Source organism: Pseudophryne corroboree, chromosome 5 (assembly GCF_028390025.1).
Source record: "Pseudophryne corroboree isolate aPseCor3 chromosome 5, aPseCor3.hap2, whole genome shotgun sequence".
Taxonomy (NCBI): domain Eukaryota; kingdom Metazoa; phylum Chordata; class Amphibia; order Anura; family Myobatrachidae; genus Pseudophryne; species Pseudophryne corroboree.
This window is the reverse complement of record NC_086448.1, coordinates 567,852,130-567,872,186: the sequence shown is the minus strand read 5'-3', so window position 1 is coordinate 567,872,186 and position 20,057 is coordinate 567,852,130. Positions and strand designations below refer to the sequence as shown.

Sequence of the window (20,057 nt, the reverse complement as noted above, 5' to 3'; positions counted from 1 at the left end):
TAAATCAATATGTGGTCTGCTCTAAGCACACATTATTAATCAAAACTGGCAGAAAGTGAGACACCTAATATGAGGATGTCTCCATTCTGATTTGTAATTAAATAAAATTCTGAAATCCTATAGCAGGATGTAGATGTGGTTAGGTCAGGTAATCTATATTGTTTTATGTACTGTAAGTAAGGTACTTAGAAATAGGACACAAATGGATCATAGACATGTATGCTCACATGTATTTAATTGAACAGAGTAGAGCAGAAACCTCAAACCTGCTTGAGAATAAAGTGAGAACTTGAATAGATTGTCTCTTATATTTTACTTCCCTTCAGTTTCTTAGCTCTCTCTAGATTGTAAACTCTCATAATCAGAAACCAGTCTACTCTCTGCTATTTAAATAGTATTTGCTCTTTGATTCTCTTTCCTGAGGTTCCTTCCTTACTTCTTTTCAGTTTCACATATGGTTATGTGTCCAATCTGATCATCTGTGCTGAAGATCATGTTGTGGTACTTTTCTTTATAGAGTAGATTAGACCTGGCCTTTTGTGTATATTTCCATGTATCTTCCATGGTTAGTAACATCATCAGTCTAAGTTTCTGTGGCTGGTAGTTCTGGTTTATCAGATTGGCCACTGTGACCTTTACCCAGTTGCTACTAGCAGCCATTTTTATTAAGCTTGTGACTTTTTGTGACTGTTTTCCTGGGCCCATAATTTGTTAGCAGTAGAAAATCCGGACATTGCCCTGATAAATAACTCTCAATAATCCTGACATACTGTAGTCAGTACATTCCAAATTCCATCCTGATTGTGAGGACATTTGTCCTGACTGCTGGGACTGTTTGGAGGTATATATGCCACACTCACCTGACAGATGTGATAAGGTCACACCACACCGTGTTCCATCTTCCTTTTCCGAGACACAAAGCTCTGATGTGAACAGGTGATATGAAAGTTTACCCACTAATTCATTTTTGTTTAGCAACTATAACATATACTTCTACAGTGCAGTAGATGTCGCAATGGGGGATATTCAATTGTTTTTTCCTATCTAATAGACAGCAAAAAACAGACACCCAACCGACTTTTCAAACATTTGAATTCCCCCCAATAACTGGTTTTCTAATAAAAGAGTATTTCTATTTGATCCAGGTTACAATAGTAAGTTTTCCTGGGGAAAGAAGTACTATAGCAGACAGCTAGATAGTTAAGGTTGCTTTCAACTATTACTTTTGTTACTGCTGTTTAACATACAGTTTTCTATAAATTATTGGGGTCCAGGTGTTCCCTGATAGTTAATGATCTAACTCGTGAGAATGTGAGTAGCATCGGTGAATACTAAAACATCGGAGAGAATGAGATTCAACATTGCTCCTGTGCAAGGACAGCCAATACGAATATCTGTCACCACTATCCCTATCACTGCTACTTTGGCAGCAGTGAAAATCAGCATTGCTGAGTCTGACACTACAGTGTTAGTGCACATGCGTGGACTTGGGTTCATGTATGTGCACAAAGATCCTTACAGCTGACGGAGCAATCCAAGCACAGGTGTAGGGAACCAATCCAATCCCTCTTTGCTAAGAAAGAAAAGGGCTCAGGGAATCGATGGAATCAGTTTTTGGAGTTTGCTGAGTATTGGGTGTAAGGGGCCTTTAACTTAAAACATACTGAATCTAGCATTTCCGCAAGTTTAACTGGCCAATTAGTGATAATGAATAGGCCCAGTTGAAAACAGACTACAGCCTTAAACATATTTCATAGGTTTGTCAAACCATTTGAAAGATTTTAACTTGGATACAGTATGTATATACAGTATGCATATGTTATTATAAAGGTATGTACTAGAATCCTGTATACTGATATATTTATTTGTTCCTTTGGTTAGAAGACCAAACAACATTTTGCTCAATGTCATCATTCAAATTAGTCTAACTGTGATTGACTGTATACTTAGCTAACTCTGTTACTGTGAGTGGATGTGGTTATGCTCTGATGGATTATAATGCAGTTCTGCTAATTTGTGAATACACAAACTATATTGTACAGTTACGACAATAGAACTGTTCATTGCATTGCACGGTTGCTTGCTCCAGTCATGGTATTGCATTCCAGTAATGATTTTTACCTACACATTTTAACAGTATTCATGGCATAGATTTGTGAAAGAAGTCTGTCACTATTTTTACTTTCTGGAAGAATTAACATATTTTTTTTTAATAAAAAAAAAAAATGTGATACAGGTTGAGTATCCCATATCCAAATATTCCCAAATACGGAATATTCCGAAATACGGAATTTTTTGAGTGAGACCGAGATAGTGAAAACTTTGTTTTCTGATGGCTCAATGTACACAAACTTTAATACAAGAAAAATATAAAAAATATTGTATTAAATGACCTTCAAGCTGTGTGTATATGGTGTATATGAAACATTAATTAATTGTATGTATGTACAAACTTTGTTTAATGCACAAAGTTATTAAAACTATTGGCTAAATTACCTTCAGGCTGTGTGTATAAGGTGTATATGAAACATAAATGTATTCTGTGCTTAGACTTGGGTCCCATCGTCATGATATCTCAGTATGGTATGCAATTATTCCAAAATACGGAAAAATACGTTATCCAAAATACTTCTGGTCCCAAGCATTTTGGATGTGGGCTTCTCAACCTGTAGTAAAATATTCTTCACTCAGGGGTATTCTCTCTTGATCCATTTATGAAACTGAGAAAAGTTCCTAGTTAGTAAATTCTAATTATTGCTTTGCGTGGCATAGACCACTTCAGATTCAGGCCGTTTAAATGTATCAATAAATGACATGGTATAAGAAGCAGTTTGGTAATTATCTTTTATTTCTTAGCTTTATCTTCAGACTTCATATTGATTCATTATTCTGCAGATATTACATAATGTCTAACATGGCATTCACAGTCACACAGCACAGGATATAGTGAGCATAGAGGCTTTGGAACACCCCATCCAAGATCTAGAGATGGAGTACGGCTTTGGGTGGCCCGTGGCACTTAAGACTGGTGGACTTTAAAGAGCAGCAGTTGTGACATGGGGTTCAGGTACTTGTGCGCAAGCGTTTGGTGTGTACATGAAAAGTGGGTGTAGTCACACATCATGTCTCCATTTCATGTCGGTTTGATGTGTAGCAGGTCCTTTCTTGTGCACTTGCTCACCCACTCTCTGATGAGAAACCGAATGATTGCTACAGTATATGAATTGAGGTTGTTTAAACCTGTAGGTTGGGGGCTGGCATTAAGGCTGATCCTGTGAGTTAGCCAGCCTATGGTATGGCAGCGTATGTCTCTGCTGGACTTTAGATAAAGGCTTGGGCTTTCCAGTCTTCCCACACTCCCTCCCTTATAGTTTTCTTGGTTGGTGATTGATCATTGGCTATTCTGCGTCAGGAAAGAATGGCAGATCACTAGTCTGAGGGCAGTCATTATATTGTGTGTGCTTCCTATGTTTGCTGATAGCAAACGGGTGGGTAGTCAAGTTGTAAGGTCGAATGGATACCCATGGTGGTGTTATAGTTGAGTTGTGCACATTGGGCAGTATCTACAAACAATGCATGTTAGTGGTTGCTATTGTGCATTGTGGATTGTGCTGATTCTGGCCAACCTGTCTTTGCCACCATACTTTCCCTTAAATATGTATTTAAATAAGTAAATAAATAAATAGCTAACAGTTTTTCTGCCAAATTTATTTCTCATCTTTATTTATTTATTATTATTATTATTATTATTATTATTATTATTCTGTTGTTAAGGTATTTGTATAAATGACACACCTCATCCGATAGATGGTTTAATTCTTAGCCTTTATGACACCATGCACAGACCTGCTCCCTTAGGACGTCCTCCCCTCCTGTCCTGGGTCCCTGACTGTGATGGGAGCAGCTGATGTGGGACGCGCAAGTCTTTAAAGAGTCAGATCCCTTTGGTCCCATCCAAAATGACTCCAACTAGGGTAGAATAGTATCTTATCCTGCTCATTACCAACATCTAAATCCATACTTGTCTTACATACTCTCTCCTCCCATGGTCCATTCTGACACGCAGGCATACTCTCAGAAAATGATATGGCAAATGTTTAATGCACCAAAATATTAGATAGCCTTAATACAACAACAGGTTCACCTAGAGCTCAATAGAACATATACCAAGAACATAAACAATAAAGCAGACATCTTTGCAGCCATCCGATCCCTTGGCTAACGCACCACGATCTTTGTTCCTCACTCCCCCTTGATCAATGACATTTCAGTTGGCCTAATACTTTCAGTCTTTAACCCACACTCACAACCTATATCTGTTTGTATTGTAGTGTCCTTCCCACTTGATCAGCTCATTTACAATAGATATTACCCTGGCATAGATTCTACTATGTGTTTGAACTCTCTTGGATTGTTAGGTCATTGGAAGCCGCCTCTTTACTATAGCTTTTTACTTTATTATTAAGTCATTGTTCTAATTTGTGAGTAATGTACAATGAAAGGTCTACATTTACCTTCAAGTGATTGAGTAACAACACAGACATGTTAATGTGTGACATAAGGAGGTCACTAGAGAGATGTCTTTCTTAAACGAGGAAAGCTGAGTACGGGCTCAGTCAACACTACCTCACAACTCTGACATTTCACATCAGTCTGACCTTCCTGTAACATATATTTCAGACTGGTAATTACAGAGCTGTGGAAACACTGAAGGCATAAATGTAACTACTACTGACATCCTCTTTAAGACACATTCCTCACGCTCAGTAGAGAAAAGCTCTAATCTGGCCCTTTTCTATGGTTTCAGTACCAAGCTCTGTTATAAATGTCATCATTCCATTTTTGTTTGTTTGTTTTTTACGATGTACTATTTTTATTTTGTGGAAGTTGTTTTGTGGTTATTGTATAGTTTATTGTCACGTAGCATTATGCTTGGAAGGGTTGGGGATGGAATCCTGACAGCCGGGATCCCGGAAGTCAGTATACCCACACTGGGATCCCGACAGTCAGAATGCAGCGGGGTGAGCGCTAGAAAGCCCCTTGTGGGCTCGCTGCGCTCACCACGCTGCTGGCTTGGTGGCCCTCTGCGCTCGCCTCAGGTTTTATTCCCACTCTATGGGTGTCGTGTACACCCACGAGTGAGAATATCCCTGGCGCAGCTGTTGGCATTCTTGGTGATTCGGTTCCCCCGTTGGTATTCTGATTGCCGGTATATTAACTACATCCCGCTTGGACATGCAGTGAGAATTAATGTATGGTATCTAAGGCGGCATGTAAATTCTATTGTAGGCTGTTTGAGTTTGGAACTGCTTACCTTTCTGGACAACTTGCCAAAGATGTGTCAGAAAATGTGTTATGTGCTTATATATTCATTTTATTTTATTTAAAAAATAGTCTGTCACATTAATATCCTTTTTAGTTTAGATAAACAGGACAGTAACTACTACTCCATATTTATGTTCCACTTAAACTGAAAATTCACTGGTGGGTGGACTTACCCTTTAAGCCTGTATTACTGTTTTCTTGTTCTTGTTGATTTTGATCAAAACCAAACAGCTGTGATACTTTATTTATGTATGTTGCGAAGAATTGAAAAATTATAATAAACAGTGTTTTTTGTTTTTAAAAGAAAAGAAATGCAACTCTCCTTTTGCTTTGTTAAAGTTATAATGTAAATGCACTGTTCAGTGTTACTCTGACCTTCTGTTACAGCTTTATACCACCACCACCACCACCACAAAAAACCCAAGTGGCATACAAAAGCTCATAATGTGCTAAAGTAGAGGTGATGTAGAATACAATTCAAAGGCCAGAGCAAATGCTTACTGAGATGTGTGAGTGAGTCTCTGGGGTCTATTTACTAAGACTTGGATGGAGATAAAGTACCAACCAATCAGCTCCTAACTGACATGCCACAGGCTTTGTTTGAAAAATGGCAGTTAGGAGCTGATTTGCTGGTACTTTATCTCCATCCACTTTATCTCTATCCGCGGCTTAATAAATAGACCTCTGTGTCTATTGTGAAGTTATGTCACCTTGGAAACTACAAGCCAGTTATGGATTCAGAGTTGCATGCTATGCGTCTGAGTCACACTGTGTATGCATCTTGATTTTGTATGTACAGAGTTGCAGATCAAATTTAGACTCACGGTATAAGAAATGTTAGGAGGATGGCTAAAGAGATGTATCTTATGGGAACATTGCAGGGTGTATTGCGGGCATGTTGCTGAAGGTGGTTGCATACAGAGAGGCTAAACCGCTCACATAGGAGGCCATACTCAGTTGGGGCAACTGCACTTGCAATAGGGCTGGTGCAAGTTGCGATGGTGCGACCGAAGGTGGCGTCTAAAGGTGCACCAAGTGGTATGTCAGCGTCTAAGCATCAGTCCTTGCACATTCTGACGCACAGATGTACACCAGGGAAGGGCATTAGCAAAAAGACACAGACATGACTGCCATAAAAAAGACACGGCCACATCCGTGGCCACATCTGATTCAACTAAGAATCAGCTCCAATATGTCTGCTTTATATTGTACTGCTGAGGAGTGATGCAAGATGGGGAGTTAGGTGTTTATGGATGTCTGCGTTTAGTAAGCAGTGGCAATATATATATAATTCTGAACATATTTAAATCAACAAAATACTTTAGTTATTTAAGGCATTTTGGGCATCACTCAGATGTGGATGGAGTTGCTATCACTGCTGCTTCCTTGGAAGCAGCAGCGATAACTCTATGTAAATGCAGCAGGAGGCGTCTACTGCAAGTGGACGTCTCCTGCTGCAGTAGTGATCAGAGCTGTGTCCAAGGATACAGCATCAGATGACTACGACACCATTGGGCTGCTTGCGGCACTCATGGGGTCGCACATGCTGGCCATTGCAGATCTTTGTAAGATGCCAGGAAATCTCCATCCAATGACGGAGATACAGCCCTCTTCCCTCCCCCTAAACGGCAGTAGCACGCCTCCGTTTTCACAGACAGAGGCCGTGGCGCACGCAGGGGGGGTTTCTGAGTACCCAGAAACTCCCCCTTATTGACTAAACTTTTTTTTTCAGCTGTGGTCCGGACGGCCGTCAATTGTAGCCCGCCCCCTTTCGGATCTATGCCGCGATTCGCGGGTCTGTCGGGAGCGGGCGGAACCAATATGACGAGATTCTCATGTAATTGAGTCATATTGGCTCCTTCCCCTCAACGCCGACCCGCGAATCGCGGCATTTAGCCGTGAGGGGGCGGGGCTACAGTTGCCGGACCAATTATGCCATGGTGGCTTATTTTTGAAACGTGCTCCAGTCCAGCCCTGCATTAATGACAACTGCAGCATCCTCTTCCTTCAGGATAGGGCAGTTTCCAAATGTAAGTGTACTGTATGTGGTGTGTAATTGTGTATATGTGTATGTGTGTGTAATGTATATGTATGTGTTCCATGTGTGTATTTAGGTGTACGTGTTCTATGTATGTATTGATGTGTTCTATGAGTGTGTGTACTGTATATATGTATGTTTGTGTGTTCTATGTGTGCGTTTGTGTGTATATGTTCTATGTAATATATGTATTATATATATCTACATGTGTTTGTGCGCACGAACACCCTTGTGTGCACATAGAAGTAACACCCCCTCCCCCCTTCCCCATTAATCCTGCGTTTACCCCTGAGGGGGGTATCCTGTGCGCAGGATCTATAGTGATAAGATACACATAATGAATGTATCTGCAGATAATATATGGGGACAAGCATATGTAAACGCAGGGGGGATTTCCAGTTGCCCGATGTTCAGCACAGTGGGAAATTGCGGATTGCATTTGGAAACCCCCCTCTAGAAATCCTGCGTTTGCCCATGAGAGGCCATCACTGTCCCCTCCACGCCCCCAAACAGCATCAGACTTGTCAATCACTGACAGACTGATGCAGTACTGCGTCCTGTGTCGTAGGACCCATTCGTACATGCGCACAGTGTCGGACTGGGGCATGTAGGGCCCACCGGGGGAATGCAGTGGTAGGGGGCCTATGTTAGGGGTGTGGCCAGTCCGCAGAGGGGGTGTAGCCTGCCACCTCATTGGTTTGACTAACCATTAGAGAGGGCAACATCTGGGCCCCTTCATAAATATATACAGTAAATTCAGCTGCTGCATGCATGATAATGTACCAAATTAATAACAGATTAATAACAGCAATGCACTGTAGAAAATACACCATAGTCCAGTATAAGGTAACATATGTATAATGTATAATTCAAGTGCATAGTCTGGAACCTGATCCTTAGAGCAGGAGGTGGGCCCCCAGGAAGTGGGGCCCACCGGTGGTTTCCCCTGTACCCCTGTGGGCCAGTCCAAGCCTGCATGCACAGAACATATATTGCGCATGTGCAAAGTACCGAACATCAATACTTTGTGAGGTCCTTTATGCAGCAATTTATAGACTATTATAGCATACTGACCTATTCTTTTTTTTTCTATGTAAGAATAATAATTTGTCACTTTTTAGGTGCATTCTTACTGGTCTACTCTTCACTGATTCATTTCTTCAAAGTTATGATTAACATTTTATTATTACTACAATTCTGATTAGTAGACATAATTTTGCCTTTGTTTTGTTTTCCATAAAGCTACAATAATAAACCACAAGGTGTCTATCGAGGTGTGTAGTTCTATGTACACATTTCTTTAATATAATTAGAGACATTTCAGGAAATTTTTATCTGTCCCAGACAGTCTCTGATATTTTAACAGTATGTGGCAAATGCCCTTTTTTAACTGCATCTCTTAGATTAGCCTATTGCAAAGTATCATGCGAGTAGACATACTGTATGCATAAATTGCTGACATGTTGAGACTGTTGGTTAAATTAGCGCATAATCCTATAATATGACACTGTGGACTAAAAAATATCTGGAGAGAATGCCATAACTCTCAGTAGCTGAATAACTGTAAATGTAAACACAGCAGTGCAAGACACTAGTATAATCTTCGTAGTTCCTGGTGATATCATAAACCACAACTGCATTTATTGTGTATATTTCTTCCTTGATTAATTTGAATCTGTTTAGTCTGACAACGATTTTACCGAACACACAGACATTTATCAAGCGGTCGATCAGTAGCAGTAGAAAACGCAAAAATACATCCAAGTCGGTTTTTTTTCTTTTGCTTTGATTAATACAAATCCATGGAGCCCTTGGGTCCAAAGCTTCTTCAGCAACATGGCTATTTGCAAATAGAATTTTATTGCACATTAGTGCTGGAGGAGATTCCAAAGAAAATAGTTCTTTTGAATATTAGAACCAGCTGTGACTTATGCTGATGACTCATACTTTTTTTTTTTTTATTGGGTGGGAGAACGAGGCAAAAGACACACAGAGTCTCATTCAAGAAGTTGTTTGTTTTGCAAGGGGTATCCTAGCCACAAGCCAACTTGATCTTACCAAAACGCAACTCATGTTTATTTAATTTTTTTCTCTCCTAACAGTTCCAATTATAAAAACAGAGCCCACTGATGACTATGAGTCAGCTCAAATATGTGGCCCAATGAACCAAGGATTAACTCAACTGTCCAAATCATACTACGGCCAACAGATTTTGATGCCTTCTGATCCTGGTTCGTGTCTTGTATCTGGCTTCACGTCCTGTCAGCAAAGAAACACTGTGATGTCATCATCTCCAAACTCAAGCCCCAACCTTCATGACCTTTCAACTTCTGCATACAACAAATGCATCTCGAATCCTGGTCACACTCAGCTTGGACTTCAGCCCAGTGGAGGTGTCCCCACCATACAGGAAGTGCCACGGTCTATAGTTGTGCACCCAAGTTCTCCCGATCAGTCATCCCACATCATGCTGCAGCCGCAGGTGAGTCTCCATCAGAGCAGTAGCTGTCCCCTTGGTTATCAACAAACAGTCTATCCCAACAGTCCCTCTTCTCCAGTTCCGTCTATTACCCAAGAGCCATCCTATTTGCTGCCCTGCAGTCCAACTCACTCATCAGTAATGGGCCAACCACAGCACCAACAGCAGAAGGTTCAGAGAAATGAATCTCCAACCACTCAACCACTGTCACTGCCAGAGTTGCATGAGGACAGTAATCATAATTTGGCCCCTATTCCTGTAACCATCAAGCGTGAGCCTGAGGAATTGGATCAGTTGTACTTGGATGATGGTAAGTGTTCCGCAGCTGTTGAGGCATTCATTCCACTATATTGCTGTATCAGTAAGTTCTTTATTAACCAGATGCTTTCAGGAACACTCATAAATTAACAGCGCTAAGAACTGGTGCAGAAATATGTCCATTTAGAATTAATAAAAATAAGAAGAGGGAATTGAAAATGTTCCTAATGTAGCATTTCTCATACTGTGTATTTTAAGCATTAAGTGCCATTCATAACCACAGAGGTAGCTTAACCACCAATTGCTACACAAAAGTAATTGCAACCATATGCTCTTAGCTCATGCAGGTGATTTGATAAAGTCTGTGTGGAAGTACAATAAAATGTCTAGCAATGAACAGTCTAGCTTTCCAGTACTAACACAGCAGTAGCAGAGATATGCACATGGATATAATATGACTGTATTCACCGCTATATTATAATTAAGGGGGGATGTGGTGATATGTAGAAAACTGAATAGAAAGGGCATATGGTTTGTGGGACAGGTCTCTGCAATGTCTGCTAAATATCCATCATTGAGACATAGCATGGACAGTATTTACAGGTAAATGTATTTGTCAGCTATTTGAAGGGGAGGCTGTAACAGTAAATCAGTGATAGGGACCCTTGGCACTCCAGCTGTTGCTGAACTACACATTCCAGCATGCCCTGCAACAGTTTTAGCATAGCCAAGGAGCAAAACTGTTGCAAGGCATGCTGGGATGTGTAGTTCAGCAACAGCTGGAGTGCCAAGGTTCCCCATTACTGGTATAAGTGATAAGAGTTATAGACTTGGGGGTGCAATTACTAAGCAGTAGTTTTTCAAAACTGACGATTTGAAGGTAGGATTTAAAATGGCTATAATATTGACTGCAGAATCCTTACATTTAATATTATTTCTATTTTAAATCCCACAGGCATAAATGGCCGAAAATCATCAATTTTGCAAACCCAGGGGTAAATGTATGAAGCAGTGATAAGAGTGGAGAAGTGAGCCAGTGGAGAAGTTGCCCATGGCAACCAATCAGCATTGACGTAACATTTATAATTTGCATACAATAAAATTATACTGAGCAGCTGATTGGTTGCCATGGGCGACTTCTCCACTGTCTCACTTCTCCACTCTTATCACTGCTTCATACATTTAGCCCCCAATGCTTAGTCAGTATAGACTCGGTCATATAGTAGACATGATTTGTTAATTTTATCACCTAAAGTATAAACCTAACATACGGTAACAAGTCAGTTCATGATTCTTCATATCGTCTTTGCGTAGCGTTTCACAAGAAAACATAGGGTGAGATTGACTCCCTACTATTTTAAGATTAACTTAAAAACACATACGCACAGTACTGTACATGTATTTGCTGTCTGAATGCTGCCTTGGTGACTTTCCTCTGAATCTATCACTAGCTGCTTCTTCTGAAGACTTTTTTTATATGCAAATGAAGGGGAAAAAAAGATTCCTCCACTGAACAAGTTTCAGGCATTGCTTCCAAAAGATCTACTGGGATGTTTTGAAAGGTTAATATGAAATGTGATTATGTGACCTCACTGAGCTCTGATTTAACACTCACCACTGTGTATTCCAAAGTACCCCGACCCCTGTTACTGTGATACATGAGCTCTTTATTTTGAATAGGATTATAATTCACAATTGACTTGTCTGCTTTAACCAGCTGATGCTGGGTAACATCTGACTTTGATTGAGATTTCAGGGGAAAACAAATATATATATATTTGCTGAATACCCGTGCTACGGAATTTCAAGTATAATCACAAAGATTTTATTGTACGGGAATCTGTAGTCTGTGGGCGGTATTCAATTCTTTTCACCCCCTTCCACACCCGTTCTGTTTCTGCTGACATGTGTGGTATAATAATTTCAGCTCGCTACCCCTGGGGTAGCAAGGATGCCCAACCCTTTACACAGCTAAACCTGATAACTAAGGGCGCGATATGTGCGATAACGGGGATCACTTTAGAAAGGAGATTGGGCGTGATATATCATTTGAATACCACCCAATGTGTCTTATTTTATGGACAACGGAATATACCTCAAGATAACTGGTTAGTTTATCACAGAAGATCATCAATTAGACTTACAGTACAACAGGACATGCTCTGCCCACCGCCGCCAACAGTACAACAGGACATGCTCTGCCCACCGCTGCCAATGTTTGTAATATTTGACAGCATCAATCCAGGCGGGATTTCTTCGAATTGATGCTGTCAAAAGGCTGGCGCTTAGGAGAATAATCCACCTCCTTCTTTGCCCTGATCCGCCTCTGATGCTGCCCTGCTCAGTGCTGTAAATGCTGGGACGACAGGCCAAGCTTCACCTGCTGTATGTTAAATATGTAAGGTTTGCAGGGAAAGTCTGACTTTATTCCAAAGGGCCCTAGGTCTCCTTGCTTAGCCTCTCGCTCTCCTTAGGGCTTCTTCTTTGAGGTAAAAAGGTTTTCGCACAACACTTAAGGTCACTGGCCTTTACACAGCAGATAAGCAGCTGCTGACTATCAAGCTTTCCTTTAATGCATTAAAGAGTCAAAATATCTAACTCTCCTTTTCTCTTATTGCTCTCTGAGAGGTTCAGCAATGTTTAGTCCTAGTGACAGGTTAGCTTCTGATAATTGAGACACTATCCTCTCCTGACTGAAAATAGGTTGGTTAAGTACTTATACCTGCTATATATATTGGGGGAATTCCCAATAATCATGTAACCTCTTTTAACCCCTTTGTGGGTGGAATTTTGAAAAATCTGTTCTTAGTGGGTGCCTACATCACAAAAGCAAGTTTCTGTCCAGATTTCCAGTTCGTAGTCCTTATGGTTCTGGAGATTTTGGGGTATATTCAATTGGTGTCGAAAACTGCCATCTGTCGAAAAAGACGTCAGTTTTCGACTTTTTAAGGTCGAAACGTGATTCGACCTATTCAATGCTTTTCGACAAGTCGAGGAATTCGACTTGTCGAAAAGCACATGAATCGGCAGAATAGCTGCCGATCCACGTGCTTGTGTCGAACCCCCTTTTCAACCATCTCAGTCCGACATAAAAAAATGTCGGACTGAGATGTGGGACCCGAGAGGAGGAGAAGGGGTGGAGCCACAGGGAGACACCCGCGGGCATACAGGGAAGATCAGCGCTACAGTAGCGCTGCAGCAGGATGTCACACAGCCGCGCCGCTCACGGCAGCTTCCACCCGGCTCCAGCAAGTGAGGTCACACTTGCTGGAGCTGGGTGGACACTGCCGTGAGGTCGGGCCGCGGGCGGCTGTGTAACATCCTCCTGCAGCATTACTGTAGCGCTGATCTCCAGTGGCTGTCCCCGCTGATCTCCCTGCGGCTCCCCCTCTCCCCCTCTGGGTCCCTCATCTCAATTCGACTTGAAAAAGTCGAATTGAGATAATATTTGAATAGGGGTTGTCGGATCAACTACGACAAATGCATGTCGGAATGGACCCGACTTTAATTGAATATACCCCTTTGTGATGAGTGAGTGATATTTGCCATACATATATATTTCATGGTGTCATTCATTTCTTACCTGAAACTGCATGAATCCTGTGGGTTTAGGTATACAGTATAAAAGCCTGGAGTTGCTCTGTGCTTCAGTAACAAAGGCAGCTTTTTTTTTACTATACAGACAAAAACAAATTTCCTTATTACTATTACTACAGCTGCAAAGTTCAATAAAAAATGTCAGACTCATTTTCATTCTTTACTTTAGTTTGAAATATGATTCCTAAACTCTTACTAATGAATTTTACTAATATAAAACAGCACCAGTGATTATATCTAGGAACAGCCCGTAGCTCTTCAGTGGTGGTGCTGAAGCTTCTATGATTCTGAGCCAGTTTACTCAGTAACAGCTCAATAACAGCTGCAGTCATAGGTCGCCTACAACCTGTGGTAATGACTACAGGTATAATCACCTGCACGCATGGATGTTTGTCAGCATACAGTTATTGCAGTAAGCTTTATGCTTTATACTCATTTTATTTACAACAAGTAACATGCAACCGTGGCTACACTCATTTTAACAGTGTAATGGTAAATAGACCCCTTAACCTTACTACTGTATGATTCAATATTTTTTTGTATATCCTTACACTTATATCCTACACATTGGACTGTAGTAATCACAACTAAGCACAAGCTGTGGCTGGTAAATAAAAGTGTTGTTACACACAGGAAGGGGCGAAGCCAAAACTTTGTGGGCCCCATAGCAACATTTTGAAGGGGCCCCTGTCCTATTGCTTCTAGAAGTACACCTCTCTGCAGCCCTTATTAATGTTATTCCCAATAGTAGTGCCCTAGTTTATTTCATAAACCATAGTAGTACCCCAGTTCACTTTATGTCACATTGTAGGGCTGCCACTACACATTACGCAACACAGTACCACCCCAATTCACATTATGACACAGTGTCCCCAGTTCATATAATGCCACATTACAGTGCTGCCCTCAGTTCATAATATGCCACACTATAGTGCCCCCACTTCATATTGTGCCACATTACAGTGCCTTAGTTGAGGTTATGTAACATTATAATGCCCTCCAGTTCATTTTATACCACATTAAAATGAGCAGCTCCAGAGGCATACCTAGATATATTGCATGCCCCAAGGCAAAAGTTTGTAAGGCCCCCATATACCACCCAATGGTGAAAAATGTATATAACTAACATGTAACTTTAACAGGGAAGGTGGGCCCCTCTCAGCTCTGGGCCCCATAGCAGCCGCACTCCCTGCACCTACGGTAGCTACATCCTTGCACTCAGGCCTGTAGACATCATATTGTTTTTGTTTTGTGAAACAAGACCATATTGTTCTGCATCATCATATAGATGTAGCTGCTTTTTTTTATACAAGCCACGTCGACCTGAATGAGGTTAAACAGTGTCTGTGTATAAACAGTAGCTCATATTTCTTGTCCTTATGGGATTTTGCAATCATGGCAGCGTGTTGAATGTGTTGTATGTTGAGGCTATACAGGCTAAAACATATGTTTGTGTGTTTTTTGGGGGCTGGTAGATTGAATGCATATGATCTGAGTTCTCTGCGATTGTGATAAATGAATATGTAATTATGAAAAACTCATCAGCATTTAAGATGAAGTGATTGGTGACCAGGTGAAAGATGACAGACAGACATTAGTTTGCAGAAGGATAGACTGTCAACAACGCCTGCTTTGTGTTTTTAATCATAAGGGGTCGGTCAGAGAAAATTCAAAGGGAAAGTTGAAATAGCTATACTACCGATCATATAAATGTTTATAAATGTATATTTATACTGCTCTGGAGAACGAGGAAGCCTATTATATGTACGTGATGCTTACTTGCTGTTTATATGCTTTATTTAGACTTGCCAACTTTTCAGTGGTGCCCTACATAAGATCTCAGTGGGGAGTCCAGGTAGGAGGTTCAAGGGCGTACTGCTGCAAATTGCATTAAGCTGGCACCGCCCCCAGCTGTACAATGCCGCAATTCACAGCATTGTTTAGAAGGGCCGATTTAACAATGACTTAATCCTGAGTAATTGCATCATCAAGTCTCCAGACTCGAGAATGGCCTACTTCCCCTGGAGTGCAGGAGAGCTACCCGAAATTCAGGGGTCTCGCAATTATTCAGAGATAGTAGCTTTTCTTTATTCTTCTTGCAAATGTGCATGCGCACAGCGTCTATTCACAGGAGACAGCGGGTCTGGGGGCATGCCAGCAGCTCACAGAGCGCTGGCCATGTTCCCATAGTGACTGAAAACGGGTGCGTGGCTCGCGATCACAGCACTCCTGTGAAGCCACGCCCCTTTTCTAAAGACCACGCCCCATTTCGGCCATGGTGTCCCTCCTCGTCATCTCCCAATGTTGGGAGGTATGCAAAGGGCACTGACTGTTGAAATCAATATTTGTGGACACAATAGTGTTTAACTTGGTGGAATAGTGTTTAACTTGGTGGACAATAGTGTTTAACTTGGTGGACAATAGTGTTTAACTTGGTGGTACAGTATTTTCTGTGAAATGGGTGCCTATTGAAACCTGTAAAACAAATATATGTTCTACCTGCGATTTTTACTCTCTTTAGCAGGCCACTGGGTACGAGGACTAACATTACCATTTGGGTAGTGTTTGGGTTGGAGTAAGGGCCTTTTCTCCTGTTTAGGTGTGTTAGATGTTTTAAACAGCTTTTTTTTTAGCATCTGGTAGGAACAAAATAATTTGAGTGTTAGGAATTTTCAAAACTAACAAAGCTGTGAGTTAAGAGATAGGTATTGGAAAAACATGCTATATGGCTGAGTGCTGTCACTTTCAATTTCAACACATGTTGCTACACGAGACAGTTCTTTTGTAAATGGGAAATATTGACGGTGAAGCATTGAAAAAAGCCCAAGTATCTTTTGTGCAGCAGGTATCCTTTTGTCTGTTTGTCTTTATGCAGCACAATTGCTAGGTTCAGCCTGAGGTTGACACAATTATATGTTCTGAAAGCCCATGTGAGCACTCCAGTTTCCAGTAGTCAGTATGTCATTACAACAACATGCAGGTACTTTGTAAAGTTCACAACTATTGTCTCCCCTACAGTCTGGATAACAAACCTTCTACTTCCTCTTCATCCCAAGTAGCCAGTCTTGGAGAAGAAGAAAAAAAATGAAAAAAAAATTAGAGGTTTCCTCATGGAAAGTTTTACTAATATGGCTGCATGCCCAAATCTAGGGCCCACCGCATTTCTTACGATGATTGAAAGAGTACATGCTGTGATAAAACGTGCTGAGTCGCTAACATTTGAGATGAAGCTTTAGATTTGATGGATAGAAAAAAAAAAATAAAGGGCCAGAATAATTCATTAGGGTCAGATCTTTAATGGGTTTAAATGTTTACCCCTGTGAGGCAGAGAGCATTAAAACAATTCAGACCGCCAGGATATCATGCTTGCCTCTTCCCGTTTAACCTGTGCCCCTTCCCCTGAACATCTCTCAAGGGACTCACAGATGAGATTGGTCTGCAGAGCTTAATTGACAGGGGCAGGTGGCTCACACATTTGCAAGCCACTAACTTGCTCTAAATACATTAGCGTAATGAACTTTACTTCTACTTAACTGTTTTTTTGTGAGTAAACTTTGTGTACAAAGGCAAGGTTCACACTAATTTGCGTAGAAAGTGAGAAAAAAACAACTATTTTGTTTTGTAGTGATAAACTAGATAACATGTAAGGAGGTTAAGCAGTACTCAAATGCAGAACACAAATCTTGTATCTAGAATGTTCTTAGACTGTAAGTCTCAGGTAAGGCCTTCCATGCCATGCATGCCAGTCAATAAAAGTCTCCCAGCAGAGGCAGATCAGGCCACTAGTGTGCAGCAAACATGTAACCACCCACTTACCACTCATGCAGGACTGGCAGATCCTGTGGCATCCAATTAGGGGCCTAATTCAGACCTGATCGCAACAGCAAACTTTTTCTCTAATGAGCAAAACCATATGCACTGCAGAGTTGGGGGGGGGGCAGATATAACATGTGCAGAGAGAGTTAGATTTGGATGGGGTGTGTTTAAACTGAAATCTAAATTGCAGGGTAAAAATAAAGCAGCCAGTATATACCCTGCACAGAAACAGAATAACCCAGCCAAATCTAACTCTCTTTGCACATGTTATATCTGCCCCCACCTACAGCGCACATAGGCCCTCATTCCGAGTTGTTCGCTCTGTAAATTTCATCGCATCGCAGCGATTTTCCGCTTAGTGCGCATGCGCAATGTCCGCACTGCGACTGCGCCAAGTAAATTTGCTATGAAGTTAGGATTTTTACTCACGGCTTTTTCTTCGCTCAGGCGATCGTAGTGTGATTGACAGGAAATGGGTGTTTCTGGGCGGAAACAGGCCGTTTTATGGGCGTGTGGGAAAAAACGCTACCGTTTCCGGAAAAAACGCAGGAGTGGCTGGAGAAACGGGGGAGTGTCTGGGCGAACGCTGGGTGTGTTTGTGACGTCAAACCAGGAACGACAAGCACTGAACTGATCGCAGATGCCGAGTAAGTCTGAAGCTACTCTGAAACTGCTAAGAAGTTTGTAATCGCAAAATTGCGAATACGTCGTTCGCAATTTTAGGATGCTAAGATTCACTCCCAGTAGGCGGCGGCTTAGCGTGAGCAACTCTGCTAAAATCGCCTTGCGAGCGAACAACTCGGAATGACCTCCATAGTTTTGTCCATTAGAGAAAGATTTTGCTTTTGCGATCAGGTCTGAATTAGGCTCTAGATTAGATGGCCAGTGACTCTGTTAGTCCTCAGTTATTATTGAAGCATATTTTCCAACATCCTATTGATCCCTGGGGGACATTCTGAGTTGATCACACGTAGCTGCTTTTTGCAGTCCGTGCGATCAACTATACTCCACCTATGGGGATGGGTTTTTCCCATAGCAAGGCTGCGTTCGCTTGTGCAGCCCTGCTATGGGAAAAAAATGTGTGCAGTTTCTAAGTAGGTCTAGAGATACCAACTGCAACGTTTTCAGCCTGTTCGGTCCTGGCTCTGACATCAAACACCCGCCCTGGACACGCCTGCGTTTCTTCAAACACGCTCGCGTTTTTCTTACCACTCCCAGAAAATGGATCCGAACGCTGTGTTGCCGACCAGGAACGCCCACCGCCTGTCTGTCTTCATCGCTTTCTTCGTTCCCTTCATTATTGCTCGCCGGGCAATGATGTGCGTGCGCATTACGACCCCCACGCATGCGCAGTAGTGACCCGGTCGCAGCTGTGCGAGCAAAAGCACGCTGCGATCGGGTTGGAATGACCCCCCCTGTCAGATATTCATTACAATTTACTATTGTTTTGATCCATATATGCTTCAATGGGATGCGGTCACCATGTCGACCCCGGAATCCCAAGCACTCAAAATGCCAGCAGTCGGAATGCCGACGCACAGGCTCTATTTCCACTCATGGGTGTCCACAACGCTCATAGAGTAGGAATAGAACCCGTGGCCCGCAAGGGGCTTCGTTGTGCTCACCTCCCCTGCCAGCATTCTGCTTCCGGGATCCCGGGGTCGGTATGCTGACTTCCAGGATCCCAAACGCCGGTCTCCCAGCCCCAACCCGCTTCAATTTGTGGTTTATCTGATGTTAAACAATTGGCCACCCAAATTACTGCATGCATGGGAAACAATGGGACAAACCAACCTAGGTTGGAAAGGGCGCTGTAAGTGTAATTCCAATTCTGAGTGTACAGCAGCTGCCTGAATAGGTCAGTTACACCTATATAATGGATACAAACTGAAAAAACAACAACAATAAGGCAGCGCTTACAGAGATGAATTGTCTGATTATCAATATAACTTATTATGCTTAAAACTGTCAATAAAACAATTAAAATTGAATTTACACTGTAGTAGATAGCCTCTAATCACCATTTATACAGCACATATGCTTGTTCCAAATTTTCCATGGGACCCTGAATGCTCAGAACCAAATATATCCTGGGGCTATAGCATAGTCCCTGGGCCGGAAAAGTGTGTTTCAACGCTGGAGGATTAGCAGTTCCAATAATAAATCATAAAATAGGAAAGTCCTCACTAGTTGTGCGTGTTGTGAACAAAGTCCAGTCCTTGGTTGCGGATATGGGGGGTCATTCCGAGTTATTCGCTCGTTATTTTTTTCTCGCAACGGAGCGATTAGTCGCTAATGCGCATGCGCAATGTCCGCAGTGCAACTGCGCCAAGTAAATTTGCTATGCAGTTAGGTATTTTACTCACGGCATTACGAGGTTTTTTCTTCGTTCTGGTGATCGTAATGTGATTGACAGGAAGTGGGTGTTTCTGGGCGGAAACTGGACGTTTTATGGGAGTGTGTGAAAAAACGCTACCGTTTCTGGGAAAAACGCGGGAGTGGCTGGAGAAACGGGGGAGTGTCTGGGTGAACGCTGGGTGTGTT

At 41.9% G+C, this 20,057-nt stretch overlaps 1 protein-coding gene across 12 annotated transcripts in view; it reads left to right on the top strand.

The window, feature by feature from the left end:
* The window catches only part of NFATC1 (nuclear factor of activated T cells 1), a 272,434-nt gene that overhangs the window by 152,860 nt on the left and 99,517 nt on the right, over positions 1-20,057 (top strand). For 8 of the 12 annotated variants that reach the window (XM_063923306.1, XM_063923307.1, XM_063923304.1 and 5 more), the window contains one exon: positions 9,466-10,152. The exons of 2 other annotated variants lie outside the window; for them this stretch is intronic. In XM_063923306.1, coding sequence (XP_063779376.1) covers positions 9,466-10,152 — 687 coding nt within the window. The remainder of the gene's footprint in view (positions 1-9,465; positions 10,153-20,057) is intronic. 2 more of the 12 variants (XM_063923310.1, XM_063923311.1) reach the window with 1 other exon arrangement.